This window comes from Haliotis rubra, unplaced genomic scaffold, assembly GCF_003918875.1.
Source record: "Haliotis rubra isolate DU_JTF1 unplaced genomic scaffold, ASM391887v1 Scf1371, whole genome shotgun sequence".
Classification (NCBI taxonomy): Eukaryota; Metazoa; Mollusca; class Gastropoda; order Lepetellida; family Haliotidae; genus Haliotis; species Haliotis rubra.
Window position 1 is genome coordinate 147044 of NW_025765305.1, and position 20484 is coordinate 167527.

Sequence of the window (20484 nt, forward strand, 5' to 3'; positions counted from 1 at the left end):
CATCTGTTGTTGGCTCGTTCAGGCCTCGACATAAGAGGTAAGTGTATAAAAGCCCAGTTAAAATTGAAGAATCATTTATGTGAGTATAAGCGTTGCCTCGTTGATGAAAGATACATGTAGGAATTTCAAGAAATGTCGTCAAAGAATAGTGTTTGTTGTTTGACTTTCACAGTCCAGCTATATGAAGACAACCTATAAATAATCAATCTGGAACAGATCAACCAGATGTCCTAATTCTATAATAAATCTAGTACGACAAGCATACGTGTATAGACGGCTGGGGGACCAAATCCTTAATGGTTTATATGTCATGTTAAAGTAAGTGAAAGAGAACTGATGGTCAGTTGATTCATTGGAACAAAATATGAGTGGAGTGGTTGGCATGTCTTATCATACAGGTATATTTTAATGTTTGCATATGAGGTTGTCTGTATATTTGTGCAAATGGGTCTATATATGAGATACACGAGACACGATAGTAAACATGTGTCAGGGTTTATTATAAGTATACTTTACCGATAACGTTGTCACTGTCACGTATTTTATCGAAACATTCAACATGTGTTTACAGTTTACAGAAAATGAACTGGATTCAGGTCTTTCTCGTCTTGTGCCTGCCAATAAGCAGTGTATACAGTGACACGACTGTAACGATCTACCCCCAGTGGTTGGCACAGGGGGCGTAGTGTCCGCTACGATAGTGTCAGATGGAACAATCATAATGGTCTTGATCGAGAGACTCTTATCCCCAGATGTCGAAGCATACGGACTGATGGTGCGCGCTGGATAAACAGAGATCTGAATGATCGTCTCTTCCAAGATGTGAGAGCAGGTTACGATTATAAATATCTGGAAGAAGGAAGGTTGTATGATGGACCCTGCTGACTATTTTATACAGTATTAGGTTTATGCCATAACCACTGATTTCATTTCGTCGATATTTAGTAAAACTGTCTAAAATAGCATGAATTCTTATCAGGCATATTCATTCATCTGCATTGCTGTTAAAGGTTTCATAAAGAGTATACAGGAGCAAATACGCATAATAATATTTGGATGACGTTGAGTACATGGATTCCCGTTTATTTCATTTTGTTTGATTCATGGGAAACACAAAACTGATTTTGTGCATTATTCTGACCAAATCTTTTCAGTGGCCAGAGGACCCAAACCGTAGTGGCTACCCAGATCCCAACTACTTAAAGAACGCTACCAGACAGCAGGAACTCTTCTCTTTGTATCTGGCTAACATTAACAGTGACTATGAAAATGACGTGTTCATGATGTTGTCAGGTACGAATGCTCAGAATCAGAAAGAGAAAGATAACTGAAACGACAAAACTCTTTTCACAGAAAGTAAACATATGGCCATCAAAACAGCATTTATGTCGCGATTTTCCATGACTTGTAAGGGAACCTGAGGCTGTATTTTATCCGACATGATGCAATCTGTGTGGAGGAACTACACATATGGCGTGCCTCAAATCTGTGATGCATAGTTCTGTGAATAATCACGAGACACTCAATTTAGAACGAACACGTTTGACTATATAAGGTGAATCCGCACAGGAAAATGGAATAGAAGTGGTTAGAGCATATATGGTGTGACAAATGTTTTTTGTATTATTTGATTTGTTTTATTGTTTAATGATTAAACTTTTCATAATATTCATAATAATGTAAACTTATCATTTACAAGGATGAACATTATACTTTAGTGCTCACTGCACATATATTGTAGTTGTAATAAGAACAATTTTGCCATCATTTCCCATCGGTCTTGCGTTTTTCAGCTCATGATTATCCAGCTTGGATGAACCAGTCCGAGCACAGGGGTCAGTTCCCCAACAACGTCGATGCTGCTGCAGAGTTCATGGTGTTGCTGATGCAAGGGATCTATGATTACACTAAAGGCCGGATCCCACCTTACTTCGAACCCATGAATGAACCCGATGCTAGATACATGATACTGAACTTCACGACCGTCTCCATTTTACACAAACTAGTTGCGGAGAAACTCCATGCCAGATTTAACATCCACGTGGCTGGGCCTACAGTTACAGGATATTCTGGCTCGTCAGACAGAAACAACTTTTCGTTTTGGACCCAAGTGTCACAGTTCATGGACGCCACTTTAGACTATTTAGACGTGTTTTCCTTTCATTCCTATAACTCACTTATTGTTTCAGGCAAATCTCATCGGTTTGCTGGCATGAATGAAGCACGTCTTGTAGCATTTGTTGATCTGGTTGAAAACTATGCTTATTTGAAAACAGGAAAACTTACACCAATTGTCATCAGTGAATATGGTCGTGGGGGAGTGACAGGAATTAGTTCAACTGCACCATCCGGCATTGTCGACTTCGCAACAATATACCACTCCAATGCCCACAGATTTACTCAGCTTAGTCTCAGGGAATACATTGACAGATCGGTGGTGTTTCTTTTAGCCAATGAAAAATATCCAGGACATGACAGTCTCAACTGGTCACTTTTTACACTTCAAGGAAAAGCTACAAATATTGTCGATGTGTACAAGTTTTGGTACAATTTCACGTCAGACTACTCCTTCATCAGAACCATAAGTCAGTATGATGGAGAGGAACGAACGGTTTCACCCTTAGCAATGGCCAGTTCACTGTATAATGAAACAGTCATTCTCTTACACAGCTACTCTCAGAAGTCACAGAAAGTCAAGTTAGTATTTCAGAACGGATGGATCAAACCAACCACGGGAGAAGCTACCTGCATCACAATCAAGGACAATTGGAATCCAGTCATGACCTTCAATGAACCCTTCGACATAGGGAAAACTCAAGGAATGGTTAAACTTCCTCCCGAGGCAACATGCCGCTTTACATTTAAGACTCCCTCAGACCAACAACCTAAAGTCATTCTCAACGAAACCACATACTATGGAGCTGACACAGTTATACCAATCAAGGGCGATGCCGTTTCGACAGAGATATCTCTACCAAATGACCAGTACGACAGTGCAAGACTGAGAATTTCGACCAGTTGGCCGATCAACGTAACAAACAATGTTTCATACATTACCTTTAATCTCCATCCTCTTCACTCTTTCTATAAGCTGTACGATTCTGACAAGCTTGACAGTCAGACATACTGGGAGGTTTGGGAGTTTGTTGTCCCTCCCACCATGTTTGTCACAGGTGCTAACCAGGTACAGATCCACTTCTCAAGCAGCATGACTACGGGATATGTTTCTTCAGTTGCTCTTGTCACAGGCAATATAGTCCAATCTGATTTAAAGTCATCATGTTAATAACACTAATTCTGAAAAATGCTGAAAATGACACCATAACGAAGTTTATCATCTACATCATCTGTCCAAGTATTTGATTCACAGTAATCGTGATCTGTAATGCATATATTGCTGTATATTAAATCAACATTATTGATATTTGTTGCTGTGATCAGCATTCCGGCTCTTTGTTGTTTGAAGTCACACTACGCCATACACATAGGGGTGACGTGGTTAACAATAAGCTCAAACCGATGATGTTATGGGTAATATCTCGTGGGAATACAATGAATCTCAATCAAACACGCCACTGACTCTGACCAAGTTTAGTTTAGTTTCATGGAATGCCACGAGTATGTTGGACACAGTCTACCCTGGAATCTGTACAGGACACTGAAATACAATACACGTCGTAAAGAATTATCTTACTCACTCGCACCTTTATTCACACGCGTTAGTCACAGTGTTTGACAAACAACCCAGACATGTCCCAAACGTGGCATAAGCATGCACAGCTTTGCATTTTGATAGCAAACAAATATTCACTAGCTATATAACTGACATAAGTAAACCACAAATTGTGATATGGTTCTTTTAAATAACCCAAACAGATCTGGATATGTGAGTGAGTGAGTTAAGATTTAAAGTCACATCGGCAATATTTCAGCCATATCGTGACTAAAACTAGTTCTAAATTTATAATACATACATATAATATATAAAACCCTGTCAACGAAGGACAGTAAAACCACTAGATTATCACAGATTGAGTTAAAACTAGCTAGCATATATCTTTAAAAGTAGAAAATTATTTCTGGACAATACAATGTAAAATTGGGCTATAGATCGCCAACAACTGAAGGTAGATCACCATACTAGGGACCATGGGGACTTACAGTGCCTTTGCTACCTGCATGGACCCTAGTTGGATTTACACCATCCCTTCAGCCGCTGGCGATTGTAGGACAAGTTTAGCCGAAATTTAAAGGAACAAATATACTACGTTTAAAAATCGGGTAAGCAAAAAGTTAACTTTGAAAGTTTTGGGACTTACATACCCTCTCAGGAGGACAATAATTTCACGCTACTTCAACCCCCCTTTGAGGGTACAGCCACTAACAATCTCAGTTACTAATCTAAACTACCAATAATAAAATATGTATCTATTTACAAATCAGTTAACAAGTCTAATTTTTTTAAAAAGGCAATAATTAAATGAGAACTTATATTACTAAAAAGATCCTTCATAGTTTGTGATTTGAAATAGATATCCCTTGTGATGGAATATTCAACACAGTCAAGCAGGACATGCTTGACCGTGATTCTTTCATCACAAGGGATACAAAACGGAGGATCCTCACCTTTTAATAGGTACTCATGAGTATATCTTGTATGGCCAATGCGACATCGTCGCATGATGACCTCTTCAAATCTGGACTGACAACCCAAGTAGGTGTAACCAATATGGGGTTTTATTTCATGTAATTTATTAATACCCACCTGGGTGTCCCACTTCTTCTGCATCAGATCCCGGATGTAAGTTCTAATGCTAGCTTTGTAATCAGAGTATGGAATAAGAAGTGGTGTCACAGATTTGTTGAGTGCTGCCTTAGCAGCAAGATCAGCCAGTGTATTCCCAGAAATGCCAACGTGGCTGGGTAACCAACAAAAGACGATGTCGCATTGGCCAGTAGCAAGCTCATTATACAATTCAATAATTTCTAATAAAAGTGGATGTTTACAAGAAAGATTTTTAATAGCCTGAAGACACGAAAGAGAATCAGAAAAGATGATGTATTGTTTATATTTACGGTGTTTATTTATATATTTAAGAGCTGTTAATATGGCGTTAGCTTCTGCTGTGAAAATAGAGCTATTATTTGGTAGTCGAGAAGATATTGTTCTGGATCCAATGACAGTGGCACAAGCCACCGCGCCACCATCCTTGGATCCATCTGTAAATAAGGATTTATATGTATTATATTTATTTCTTAATTGACTAAATTCTTGTTTATACTGTAAATCATTAGTTTCGGATTTTTAAATGTGGTTAATGTTAAGTCAACGTCTGGCCTCACCAATTGCCAAGGAGGAGAAGAAAGAAGACGAGAAGGAGATATATTCTCCAGCTCAATTCCGGCAGCAGCAATGAATGGTTTAATTCTGTGTCCAAGAGGCGGAACAAGAGAAGGCTTTTTGTTATACAAATCCTCATAAAGAGGATTGAAGACACAGTTAAATGCAGGGTTAGATTCGTTAGAATATAGTTTGGTAATATATTGTAAAGATAATTTTATACGGCGTTGGGAAAGAGAAGGCTCATCTGCCTCGACGTAGAGACTATCAACTGGAGAAGTTCTAAATGATCCAAGACAAAGTCTGAGACCTTGGTGGTGAACAGAATCAAGTAGTTTAAGGTTGCTTTTGCAGGCTCCGCCATATACGATCGAGCCATAATCAAGTTTAGATCGCACCAATGATCTATATAAGTGAAGGAGGGTAGTTTGATCCCCTCCCCACTTTGAATTGGAGACAACCTTTAACAAATCGAGTGCCTTCAGGCATTTAGCTTTAAGGGATTTAATATGTGGCAGGAATGTTAAATGGGAATCGAAAATTAGGCCCAAGAATTTGGCCTCCTTTACAACTTTGATGGGAGTGCCATTTAAAGATAGTTCTGGGTCCTTATGAGGCTTATATTTTCTACAAAAATGTATACAATTAGTTTTTGATTTAGAAAATTTAAAGCCGTTTTCAAGACACCATTTATTTATTTTGTTTAAACATAACTGCAGTTGCCGTTCAATAGTATGCATATTTTTACCACGACAAGAAATATTGAAATCATCCACAAATAATGATCCATCAACTGAATCATTTAAAACCGTTGATAAACTATTGATCTTGATGCTAAACAGTGTGACAGACAAAATACTGCCTTGTGGGACACCCTGATCCTGATTATAATGATCAGACAGGGTTGAACCCACTCGGACTTGAAATTGCCTGTCTTTTAAAAACTGTGATATAAAAAGAGGCAAACGGCCTCTCAAACCAAAATCATGTAAATCCTTCAAAATGCCATGCTTCCAGGTCGTATCATAAGCTTTCTCAAGATCAAAGAAAATTGATACAGCATGTTGTTTATTTACTATAGCATTTTTAACAAAGGATTCTAAACGTACCAAATGATCAAAGGTACTACGATTTTTCCTGAAACCACATTGAATATTTGTTATAAGGTTATTTGTTTAAGGTTATTTCAAGATACCAAGTTAATCTATTATTCACCATACGTTCCATGGTTTTACAGACACAGCTAGTTAGAGATATCGGTCTGTAATTAGACGGATCTGTATGATCCCTGCCAGGTTTTGGTATTGGGACTACAATGGCATTACGCCACGAAGGAGGAAATGCTCCAGACGTCCATATTTGGTCAAATATATCCAAAAGTGTCATCAGACATGGTTCAGGTAAGTGTTTCAGTAGCTGGTAATGTATATTATCATCACCCGCTGCAGTGTCATGAGCTTGCTCAAGAGCAGTATGTAGCTCATGTAATGAAAACACTTCGTTATAATCTTCACCGTTATTTGATTCGAAATTAAGTTTTGTCTTTTCCTGTTGTTTCTGATATCTCTGAAACTCAGGGACATAATTTGCCGATGATGAATTTTTGGCAAGAGTTTCGCCAATTTTATTTGCAATTTTAGACTTGTCAGTAATTAAATTATCACCATCTTTAAGATGGTGAACAGCAGATTTTGAACCTTTGCCTTTAATTCTTTGAACCATGTTCCATACCTTAGACATTGGCGTGCGTGAATTAATTTTTGAGACATAATTTCTCCAAGATTGTCGTTTGTTTTGTTTAAAGGTACGACGCGCCTTTGCATTGAGTATTTTAAATTTATTTAAGTTATGGACAGTTGGATGATGGCGGAAATAACGCTCTGCCTTTTCCTCGCTTTTCTGGCTTGTCTACAATCTGTATTAAACCATGGTTTTCGTACATGTGGAGTCGTAGAGGACTTTGGTATACACTCATCAGCTATTTGCTTTAAAACGTCAGCAAAAGTTTGAATGGGATCAGTTATATCACTGAAACATTCAGGTCGCAGTTTCGATTTACATATAGTTTGATATAAAGACCAGTTAGCCTTCGAAAAGTTCCATCTTGTATACGATGGAGAATCAGATGGAGTTATTTCTGAAAGGATAGTTGGGAAGTGGTCACTTCCACAAAGGTCATTATGAACAGACCAATCAAATTCATTCAGGAGGTTAGAATCTGCAAGAGACAAATCCAGAGAAGAATAAGTGCCAGTTGCAGGATGCAGATAGGTGCTTGAATCATCATTAAATATGCACAGGTCATTATTGGAAATGAAATCTTCCAGTATTTTGCCTTTAGTATTAGTGTTAGTACTGCCCCAGAGTGGGTTGTGACCGTTTAGGTCACCCATAATAACACATGGCTTTGGGAGTTGATCATAGAGTGATTGAAGATCAGTCAGCTGAAGGTTCGATGAAGGCGGAATATACAGAGAGCATAACGTAAATGCTACACCCAGAGTAAGTCGCACTGCAACAGCTTGGAGATTAGTGTTAAGTGTAACAGGGCTGTGAATAACATCCTGTCGTATAAGGATAGTAGAACCTCCAGTGGCTCTATCACCTGGAGGGGAAAAATAATGATACGTTTCAAACTGACGTAAGTTAAAATTATCTGTCTGTTTCAGATACGTCTCTTGCAGACAGAACGCTGATGGTGTTAAATCCTGGATTAATAGCTGTATTTCATTAAAATTTGTCCGGAGTCCTCTACAGTTCCACTGCACGATATTGTTAGATAGACCTATCTTTTAGGCGGATTAATTGGGGATCTACCCCGCACCGTTTTCGAGGGCGACAAGCTATGTGCCCTAGAATGGACGTTTTCGGACACGTCCATGTCCTCAAGTGATCCGTATTTGTTAAATAATTTGATTTTATCATCTGACCCCTTTGGGGCTCTGCCACTTTGTTTCTTCAAAGAATCTGGCTTCGGTTTGCCTTTGTTTTTAACGATTTGTTGAACGTTTGAGTTGACTGAGAAGATGTGTCACGGTCATAAGATGGTTCTGATTGGATTTGGGGCGTACCAGGAAGTGGTTCTGCAGTTTGTGTAGATATTGCAGGTGACAAAATCTTAGGAGAATCTGTTTTGATCCAAGTCAAGTTCGTCTGACAGCTTACAGAAGATTTAGTTATTGTTGGCTTTGGGTTGTTTCTGATATTTTGAGTAAAGCTTTTTGGCATCAGTAAAACTTATATTTTTATCTCCATCTGCTGTTTCCAAATGGGACAAATCTTTTGAGAATGATGAGTGATCACCTGCACAATTGGTACACTTCTTAAAGTTACTGACACAATCTTCTGTTGTATGTGTCTTCTCACTACAGTGAGCACACACAACAGACAATGTGCAAGTACTAACACCATGACCAAACTTTTGGCATTTAAAACATCTCAGTGGGTTTGGTATGTAGGTGTCGACATTAATGTTACAGTACCCTGCCTTTAGTGATCTTGGAGCAGTTGGAGAAGAAAATGAAAACAGATACGTGTTTGTTGAAATGGTTTCCTGGTTTTTACGTGTTGTAAAACGCTTTACATATAAGACCCCTTGATCTTTCATTTCTGAAACAATATCAAGTTCAGACATGTCGGTGAACAATCGATCTCGGTCTCTTATGATTCCTTTGCTGGTGTTCAGTGTTCTGTGAGGAGAGATCGAAACCGGAATGCCGACGAACGTTTCAGTACTCATCAGGTTAGTTGCCTGTTGCCTTTTGCTGCTCTCAATAAGCAGTGCCCCTGAACGTAAACGTTTGATGTTTTTTACATCACCGGCTATGCCTTGTATGCCTTTTTGTACAGCAAAAGGATTTAACTTCAATCTGGTGTTATCTTGAGTCTCCATCACTAAGAAGCGTGGCCAGTAATCAATGGATGTGGACAGTCGTTGGTCGTTACCATCTGGATCAGTGTCAAGTGGACGTTTTGTTTTTTTAACGGGGGTTTCGTATGCCATGGTTAGTTTTTAATGGTTCATCATCCCAGCTCCCCACCCTTCCACGGAGTATCACAAGGACAATGCTAAACACAAGCGGATCTCCGACTTGCAGCACCAAGGATACTCGGATGATATACTCCAGCAGAAAGACTAAAGATTCATTCTTCTACCAGATTGGCCCATGAGCCACCGCCTTCTGGCATAAGTCTCCAGGCAAAGTTCGCGATAAACATTTTACAAAAATCAAATGATGTTACATGAACAAAGGGTGCCAAGACCAAAATTTAAACAATTTCAAATCAAATGTTGTGCAATTACATAAAATCTATGCACAGGGCCTGGCATGACCAGCGATTGGTTGAACCGGGCCCATTCAACCACCCGTCTAGGTGAAGTAAGGGGCGAAGTGGTGTGTTGGGCAAAGGAACACTGTTCCTGGAACCAGTGCCCTCAACCACCAGACTCCCGTCCTCCACCGACACAGGGGCGCAACCCACGGCAAACGGGTTGGTGGACCAAATATACCCCCGGGTCCACAACGGGGGGTTGAAGAGCGCTTAGCGTTACCCAGCACCCACCACGAGGAGGTGGCTCTTCACGGGTGCCAAGTGAACGCTTTAACCTCGTATAAGCTACCGCACCGCTCCACAAAGCATCTATGATATATGTGTTCATTTTCTGTCAACAAACTTTAGTTTCAAAGCTTCAATATAGATGAACTGATTGTTGCTGTAAATGGCATTGAGTTGGCGCGTCGCTTCACACGCGTAACATGCATACTTTATCAAACGCCCCGCCCTACTTATTTAATACTCCCTAACAAATCAAGAAAATTGACCAACTAAAGTATATATAAATGTATTGGTCGAACAGGTGATCAAATCAGTTCACAAAACCCTCGCTGTGACTTTAACTTGGAGTCTCGAGTAAAAGTTTCTATTGGTCGCATGCAACGGTGATCGGTGTCCTACTAAGCCCGTGTCCCGTCTCTCGGTATATGGTCTCACATTTGGGCGTTTGGATTATGATGTAAGAAAAGGTACAAAGCTGTTTATTGGGTGTAGTTTTTATCAGGAATAGATGGAAACTACGATAGCAGAATTATATTTAAAATTGAAAGTAATAGTGTGCTTGTGCACCAGACTGTTGAGCTTGTATCTGTCCTAGTTTGTATTTGGATACACAGGTAAGAACAATTGGAGGTTGTTCCAAGAAGCATCTGTGTGTGCGTAGTTGGATTGAGTGTAATTTTAGAACAGGTTTTATGCATTGTCGCCGACACACAACTTGATATTTAGGGAGCTGGAACCCTTCAGCTACAGTGGCAGATACGGCTTGCTTTAGTTGAAAGGATGGGTCGATGTATTTATTCAGGTTTTTAAAAATAAAAATGAACGCAAAGAAATTCGTACAGCTGTGTATTCTCTTATAGCAGAGAAGGTGCATCAATCTATCGGATTTTTGGTTTTGCTCAGTCGATATGTTGTTGTCGTTCTCATTACTTACTACAGTAATACAACTGACTTTACAAATGCTATAAATATAAATACATGATGAGTGAGTGAGTGACTGAGTCACATCAAGTTTTGAATTCACCATAAATACATGTAAATTATAATACCTGTCGGCGATGGACAGTAAAATCAACTAGAATATTACAGTATCAATAAATACAACTAGCAACTCTCTCTAAAATTGGATTTCAAATTAGGACAACACAGTATAAAAATGGGCTATAGATCGCCAACAACTGAAACTAGATGGCCATACCAGGGACTATGGGGAAATACATGATGAGAAATGATTAGAAATGTGCCTAGATGTTAGTGTATGTAGTACTTGTTGAGAACAACAGCAACATATTGACTGAGCAAAACCAAAAACAGTATGCTTCAACTGCTGGAAAAACAGAGAAATTCTCGTATTTGAGTGGCATATATAGGAGTTGGATAGTCATCCATATAGTTTTTCCGTATCAGAGAAATTCTCTGCCATTAAAGAATACATTGCTGTACGGTATTTTTTTTCCCTTCTTTCCAAATATATGGACCCTTTTCTTCAATTTATAAAAACGCTGCATATGCAACTGCAGCTGAAGGATATCCAATCTTTATATAATCTAACAGCACCCTACCAGAATATCCAAGATGCATCAAGTTACTAAAGAGCTATTTTAAAAAGAGTGAGTGAGTGAGTGAGTTATTATTTAACGTCACATATTCTAAAAAGATCCAATGACAGACATACACAATTTTCTTTTTTACGCAACTCCCCGTAGTTTTTTCATGTGCATTTGATATTAACTCCAAAATCGGGAGCACGGGCACAATAGCTGAAAAAACCCCTTTCAAATATAATCATGCAATCGTTATATCTATCGTTTCCTGATAACAACTGCACCCAATAAACAGGCATATATAATCAACCAGCCATACTACCTTCTCTTACACTGTATTCCAAATACTAAAATCACACCATATAACGAGGGGCAGGCCAACCAAGTTGGTAACCATACCATAAGATGGAGACCCATCACTATCGCGCGGGACTGCGAGATTTGTGAGGGTTTCGTGAATGGATTCAATCACCTGTTGCGAATTAACGAACGAAAACCACTTGCATTACTGTTTCAAACGATAATGGCGACCTGCAAGACATTCACAATTTTGTCCATTTTCCGGTACACACTACTCAAATAGATATGAATGTCCTCAGTCACCGGACTCAGTCGAAAAATTGATAATTTTTCGTTGTCATTATATGAAGGTGTCTCGTTAAATACGTCCATCATAAGGATTACATCGTTACTTATATTTGACCACATCTAACTGCTCCCCAACTCCACATATCGGGAGCACGAGCATGAGCGCATTGAGCATTCACAAGTGTGTGGACATTTGCGCTTTATAAGTGACATTAATATTATTATTATTATTATATCGCAGTGAAAACATGGTTCTAAAGAATTCAAAACGGATTTTACCATGTGTCCATTATTTTGCACGTGATCCGTGAAGGTCCGGGTTAGAATTGGCCCTCAGTAACCTACCTTGTCGTAAGAGGCGACTAACGGGATCGAGTGGTCAGGCTCGCTGACACATGTCATCGGTTCCCAATTGCGCAGATCGATGATCATGCTGTCATGTATAGCTGGAATGTTGGTGAGTGTGGCTTATTTTGTACGTGCTTCTATGCTAAGAATATGTTTTGATAGATTTTTTCTGAGTTTTTACGATTTTCAGAAAACATATCAGTTATTACAATGGTCTTATTGAGAAGGTGTGTGCTGGAATTTACATGTTAGAGAGGTACTGTTTGGAACACTTTCTATGTGAAGTGACGGATAGTTTTGATTCAACAACATTTTAATTTTAATCAACACAAAATATGACATCAGTGAACAACACTTTCTGGGTTTAAATAAAGAACATTACTAGTATTTGCATCAAAATGTCTTCAAGTTATGACTATCGGTACCTCTTTAACTGACGCACCGGCAAATCTGGGTTGGAATTGTTTACGAGACAACCGAAGTCCTCAGGTAAGAGCATATGCGCATGTATTGCGCATCTTGACGTCTGAAAGGAGAAAATCAACAGGCCGTCTCGATTTGTCATTTGTCCCCGTGGGCGCAACACTGATCGTGTCGGTGCATGGGTCTCTTCAAAAAAGTATCTGTACGTCTTTTTTTCTGTTGTTGCCTTTTTAGTGTGTGAGTGAGTGAATTAAAATTTTACATCGCATCGGCAATATTACAGCCATATAGCGATGAAAACAAGGTAATCATTTTAAAATATCTGTCGACAAACGATGCCTTTTTTAAAATCATATTTCGATCAGCAGTTTAAAACAAACTTGCATGTGTGTATGTTATTACACCTCCCTCAGTAATATACCCAGTATATGTTTGGGTTGCTATCAAAATCCAAATCGTTGCATGCTTGTGCCGCATTCGGGACACGTCGTGGTTGTTTGTCAAATACGGCGACTAACGAGCGAGAATAAGGGTACGAGTGGGTAATATATTTTCTGATGACGTGTATTGTATTTTAGTTGTCCTCTTTAGTTTCCAGGGTAGACTGTGTCCAAAATATTCCTGGCATTCCAGGCGATTAAATCTATCAGGTGATCAGTCAGTGACCGATTGAGATTCATTGCATTCCCACGACCTGAGATGTTACCCATGGTATTAACCAGGCCACCGCCATACATGGCGTAGCGTGACTTCAAACAATAAACAGCCAGAATGCTGATCACAGCAACAAATATCAATAATGTTGATTTAATATAGATTAATATATGTATTACAGATCACAATTACTGTGAATCAAATACTTGGACAGATGAAGAACATCATAAACGTTCCTTATTGTGTCATTTTCAGAATTTTTCAGAATTAGTGTTATTAACATTATGACTTCAAATCAGATTGAACAATCTTGCCTGTGACAAGAGCAACTGAAGAAACATATCCCGTAGTCATGCTGCTTGAGAAGTGGATCTGTACCTGGTTAGCACCTGTGACAAACATGGAGGTAGGGACATCAAACTCCCAAACCTGCCAATTGGTAGTGCTGTCAAGCTTGTCAGAATCGTACAACTGATAGAAAGAGTGAAGAGGGTGGAGATTTAAGGTAATGTATGAAACATTGTTTGTTACGTTGATCGGCCAACTGGTCGAAATTCTCAGTCTTGCACTGTCGTACTGGCCATTTGGTAGAGATATCTCTGTCGAAACGGCATCGCCCTTGATTGGTATAACTGTGTCAGCTCCATAGTATGTGGTTTCGTTGAGAGTGACTTTAGGTTGTTGGTCTGAGAGAGTCATAAATGTAAAGCGGCATGTTGCTTCGGGAGGAAGTTCAACCATTCCTTGAGTTTTCCCTATGTCGAAGGGTTCGTTGAAGGTCATGACTGGATTCCAATTGTCCTTGATTGTGATGCAGGTAGCTTCTCCAGTGGTTGGTTTGATCCATCCGTTCTGAAATACTAACTTGACTTTCTGTGACTTCTGAGAGTAGCTGTGTAAGAGAATGACTGTTTCATTATACATTGAACTGGCCATTGCTAAGGGTGACACCGTTCGTTCCCCTCCATCATACTGACTTATGGTTCTGATGAAGGAGTAGTCTGACGTGAAATTGTACCAAAACTTGTACACATCGACAATATTTGTAGCCTTTCCTTGAAGTGTGAAAAGTGACCAGTTGAGACTGTCATGTCCTGGGTATTTTTCATTGGCTAAAAGAAACACCACCGATCTGTCAATGTATTCCCTGAGACTAAGTTGAGTGAATCTGTGTGCATTGGAGTGATATATTGTTGCAAAATCTACTATTGGTGATGGTGCAAATTTGTCAATTCCGAGCACGATATCGCGACCATATTCACTGATAACTAGTGGGATAATTTTCCCTTTCTTGAGATATGCATAATTTTCGACTAGGTCGACAAATGCTACAAGGCGTGCCTCATTCATCCCAGCAAATCGATGAGATTTGCCTGAAACAATAAGTGAATTGTACGAAAGAAAGGAAAACACGTCTAAATAGTCTAAGGTGTTGTCCATAAACTGTGACACTTGGGTCCAAAACGAAAAGTCGTCTTTGTCAGTCGAACCAGAATACCCTGAGACTGTAGGCCCAGCCACGTGGATGCTAAATCTGGCATGGAGTTTCTCTGCAACTAGATTATGTAAAATGGAGACGGTCGTGAAGTTGAATATCTTATATTTAGCATCGGGTTCATTGACGGGTTCGAAGTAAGGTGGGATCTGGCCTTCAGTGTAATTATAGATCCCTTGCATCAGCAACACCATGAACTCTGCAGCAGCATCAATGTTGTTGGGGAACCGACCATTGTGTTCGGACTGGTTTATCCAAGTTGGAAAATACGTAGCTGAAAAATGCAAGACATAGGAAATGACGGCAATTACAGCTACAATATATGAGGATCTTCAGTGAGTACTAATGTGTAATGTTCATGTGAAGACATGACTTATGAAATGTAACACTGCAATGAGATGATCAGCTCACACGCCTTGTAAATAGTAATATTACGTTTTATGAATATCAGTGAAAGTTTAAATATTAAACAATAAAAAGAAATTAAATATTGAAAAAAACCCATTCGTCATGCCACATATGCTCTGACCACTTTTATTCAATTTTTATGCGGATTCACCTAATGCAGTTATACGTGTCCGTTCTAACTTGAGTGTATCGGGATTATTCACAAAACAGATTGCATCATATCGGTTAAAATATAGCCTCAGGTTCTCTAACGAATCATGTTAAATCGTCACATAAATGCTGTTTTGATGACCATATGGTTACGTTCTTTTGTCTGATAATCTGGCGCAGGCGTAAACAGGTCCATAGAAAATGTGTTCAACCACGGAGAAGTTCACTACCTGGCTCCCAGGAATTCAGAACATCTGTTTTACACGTAACGATAAACCTGCAGTTTATAATGAAAACGGAGAAATGTTTATTAAATCTGGTGACACTAGTTTTTGGATTCCGTTAATATTCAGCCATTTAAGGTAAGTTTGATAAGATAGGTTTAAACTGTAGTAAGTTCATAAGTGAATTATATAATAACGGACACAAAAGAACAGCGCTGCCTTATCAAATAATCTTCCATCTGTTCAAATAGGATTCATGTGGTGTGTCCCATTCTGACTAAGAACGTGCATATTGAAACCAGATTTCATGGTGTACCCCGATAAATATTAGTGTTAGAGAAACGGTATTGTCTTATTCATCATCCCACCTGAAGACATGCCCTTGTTCTGATATGTGCCGCCAAATCCCTGCTTCAGAGGGTAACCATAATCCGTAATACTATCAAGGACAGAATTTTTTTATATAGAGAGAGTATTTGAGACAAACGGAATTAATACCATTTGGATTCTCAAAAACTCAAAATATACTTGAATTTGTTCAATCTCCAAAATGGACCGAGTTTGGTTCTGACAAAACGTTTGATTTTTCAACATTGTATCCCACTGTCCCACATGAGTAACTTAAGGAAAAACATGGTAAACAAAGATATATAGAGAATCTCACCCTCGTGTCTTCTGATCTCTAATATATCACCACGAGTTGATAAAGTAACAAATACCCGAGGCTTGCCGAGGATATATTTACTTTTATCAACGAGTGTTGATATATTTGATATCAGAAGACACAAGGGTGAGATTCTGTTTATCATCAAAAATCACTCTTCATTAGTTTTAAATGAAAAATGTACTGAACACAGTACTGCCATTAGATTTGCAGTGCAGCGATGTAATAGCATTGTGACGTCATCAAGTTCATGACGTCATAGCATTGTCAGGGCATTGTGCAAAATCTACTGTCAAAACGATATCTCCTAGGTTCTGTTCGATCTCACACAAGCGATATCTCCTGTGGAAGACAGTTTTGGATGATAAACTTAAATATCTATCTTCAGAGGTTCGGGACAATTTGACAAAAAGGACAGCACATGTCTACATTCACTGAGAAACAATATGTGAAATGCTTGACTTCCTTATTTATAACATCTTTTTAAAATTTGGGGGTAGGGCATTCAGACAAGAAGTATTCATCCAGATGGACATCAATTGAGCTCCCGTCCTTGAGGATCTGTTTCTTCATCGATTGTTGAGCTGTTGAGCTCTAATACCATTTATAGCTGGGCCAAGCAAACGCATATAGTCAGAATTGTATAATCGGTTCTGTTTTTGAGGAAACGGAATTGTCGTGTCAGTTATCATTCTCTTATGTTTCTGAACCCGTGAAGGTCCGGGTTGGAATGAACCTTCAGTAACCCATGCTTGTCGTAAGAGGCGACTAACGGGATCGGGTGGTGAGGCTCGCTGACTTGGTTGACACATGCCATCGGTTCCCAATTGCGCAGATCGATGGTCATGCTGATCACTGGATTGTCTGGTCCAGACTCGATTATTTACAGACCGCCGCCATATAGCTGGAATATTGCTGAGTGAGGCGTAAAACTAAACTCACTCACTCACTCTTCTGTTTCTGATTCTGAACTTTCATACCTGACAACATCATGAACATGTCATTTTCATAGTCACTGTTAATGTTAGCAAGATACGCAGAGAACAGTTCCTGCTGTTTGGTGGCGTTCTTTAAGTAGATGGGATCTGGGTAGCCACTACGATTTGGGTCCCCTGGCCACTGCAAATGATTTGGTCAGAATAATACACAAAATCAGGTTGATGTTTTCCACGAATCAAACAAACTGGAATAAACGGGAATCCATGTACTCAACGTTATCGAAATATTTGTCTTGTGTATTTGCTCCTGCATAATCTTTGTGAAACCTTCAACATCAATGCTGGTGATTGAATATACCTGATAAGAATTCACGTTATTTCAGAAAGATCAGTTACTTGTGAATAAAATGATCAACGAAATGAAATCAGTGGTTATGGTATAAACGTAATTCTATATAAGACTGTCACGCAGGATCAATAATATGACCTTCCTTCTTCCAAATATTTATGGGGCGGTAAGGTAGTCTAGTGGTACAATGTGTGAAGCCCATTTCTGGTGTCCGCCGCCGTGCTATTCCTAAAAGCGGCGTCAAACCAAACTCACTCACTCACTCCAAACATTGTAATCGTAACCTGCTCTCACATCTTGAAAGAGACGATCATTCAGATCTCTGAGTATCCAGGGCGCACCATCAGTCCGAATGCTTCGACATCTTGGGATAAGAGTCTCTTGATCAAGACCATTATGATTGTTCCATCTGACACTATCGTAGCGGACACTATGTCTCTGTGCCAACCACTGGGGGTAGATCGTTACAGTTGTGTCACTGTATACACTGCTTATTGGCAGGCACACGACGAGAAAGACCTGAATCCAGTTCATTTTCTGTAAACTGTAAACACATGTTGAATGTTTCGATAAAATACATGACAGTGACAACGTTATCTGTAAAGTATTCTTATTATAAACCCTGACACATGTTTACTATGACAAGGGTATCTCTTGTCTCGTGTATCTCATATATAGACCCATTTGCACATATATACCCTCATATGCAAACATTAGAACATGCCTGTATGATAAGACATACTAACCAATCCACTCATATTTTGTTCCAATGAATCAACTGACCTTCAGTTATCTTTCACTCACTTTAATATGACATTTAAACCATTACAAATCTGGTCCCTCGGCCGTATGCTTGTCGTACCAGGTGAATTATAGAGTATGGTTGATCTGTTCCAGATTGATTATTTATAGGCTGTCTTCATATGGCTGGAATGTGAATCTCAAACAACAAACACTATTCTTTGACGACATTTCTTGAATTTCTCGCGTGCATCTGTCATGCACGAGGCAACATTTATACTCACATAAAAAGAATTATTCAAATTCAGCTAGGATTTTATACACTTACCTCTTTTGGTCTTACCCAAACAAGCCACCAGCAGCTGTTTACCTTCACTTTATAGTAATTTCTTATCTTTGTGTTGTGTGACATTTCACATAACAGACTTTTTTTCAAGGCCATCATCGCGTGATTCCTGGCGTGTATAGTTTTTGGGGTCATTTTGGCTATTTTGAAGGGCGTTATCATCAGATAATTTTTAACATATGCATTTCCGTTTGGATTTGACGATGCCATTGCCTTATCTCTAAATCGTAGACGAGATATTTGTCTTCTAGACCATTGTACTAGTTTCACCTGTCAATTTTCTCCTGATGCAAAAACTCGCCAAGAGCCGCCAACTATCTATAAAACAAGAACCTTTTGTACAGGTATTTCAAATGCAAAAATGTCATTTTTAGATCTGTAGTTAATAAAACTTTTGCCACAGCCACTTGCACCATGCCAACTATCAGTTTAGACCATGTGATTATCAGTTTAGACCATGTGATTATGCTGCTCGATCACCCACAGCCACTTCTATTATGACAACTATCAGTTTAGACCATGTGAATGCTTATGTTGCTTCCCAAATGCAAATCTTTGCATGTTGCATGGTGATCTCGGTTCCTTCGTTCGTGAACTTCGTACGTCAGCGTGAAGAGGTCATTATGCAACGACGTCTTATCGGCATGCAAGATACCATCACGAATATTTATTGAAAGGTGAGGATCCTCCATTTTTTATCCCTTGTGATGATGATATCACGGTCAAGTATATCCTGCTTGACTGTATTGATTTTCCATTATAAGGATGAATATTTCAAATCACTAACTATGGGGGATCTTTTTAAAAATATAAGTCGTAATTTGATATTTGGATTTATTAAAAGAAATTGATTTAATTAATAAACTTTGATTAAGTACTATAGTTGGGAATTTGATTTTACATTTGGTCGACTGAATACATAACTATGATCGTGTGTGGCTGTACCCTCAAAGGGGGGTTGACATAATTATCCTCCTACATCGTTCAAAATATGTTTCGCATTGCCAGGGTTTTAATCGTATCAGTTTTGTGAACGTTTGTTAAGTTTGGCTAAAATTGCTCATAATCACCTTTTGCTAGTGGGATGGTGTAAATCCTGCTGAGGTCTATGTAGGAAGACAAGGTACTGTAAGTCCCCATGGTCCCTAGTATGGTGATCTCCCTTTAACTGCTGGTGATCCTGCTTTCATATTGTACTGTTACATACGGTGATATATTTTATGTGTACATGCTAGTTTTAAAACAACATCTGTGATAGTCTAGTTATTTTACAGTCCTTTGATCACTGGATTGTATAAAAACAACATGTATTTACAGGGTATGCAAAGCTTTTGTAGTCACGGAATAACTGAAATACTGCCGATGTGACTCTAAATTTTCACTCACTCACTCACATTTCAGAGTATACTAAATGCTTAGATCGATGCTCATGATATAAATCACAGACTGCCTGGACACGCTTGGTTATTTACTGACCGAAATTATTCAGCTTAAATATTGCAAGGTGCGGCATGTTAGCAATCTTCTGGAAAATGTCCTTATGTTATACTGACCGCCTCCGTGGTGTAGTTGTTAGAGCGTCCGCCCGGAGAGCGGAAGGTTGCGGGTTCGATCCCCGACCGCGTCATACCAAAAGACGTTAAAATATGGTACTTGTTGGTCCCTGCCTGGCGCTCGGCATTAATGGGAACAACAAGGACTGGTCGGCTGGGAG

General features: G+C 39.1%; 1 protein-coding gene across 1 annotated transcript; it reads left to right on the forward strand.

Annotated features, from left to right (window-relative positions):
• The first annotated feature begins 483 nt into the window (after positions 1-483).
• Positions 484-3347, forward strand: LOC124268344 (beta-porphyranase A-like). Its single transcript, XM_046703319.1, has 3 exons — positions 484-822; positions 1155-1293; positions 1794-3347. Exons 2-3 carry the CDS (start codon positions 1281-1283, stop codon positions 3284-3286), a joined length of 1506 nt encoding a protein of 501 aa, XP_046559275.1. The 5' UTR covers positions 484-822; positions 1155-1280; the 3' UTR covers positions 3287-3347.
• Positions 3348-20484: the final 17137 nt, after the last annotated feature.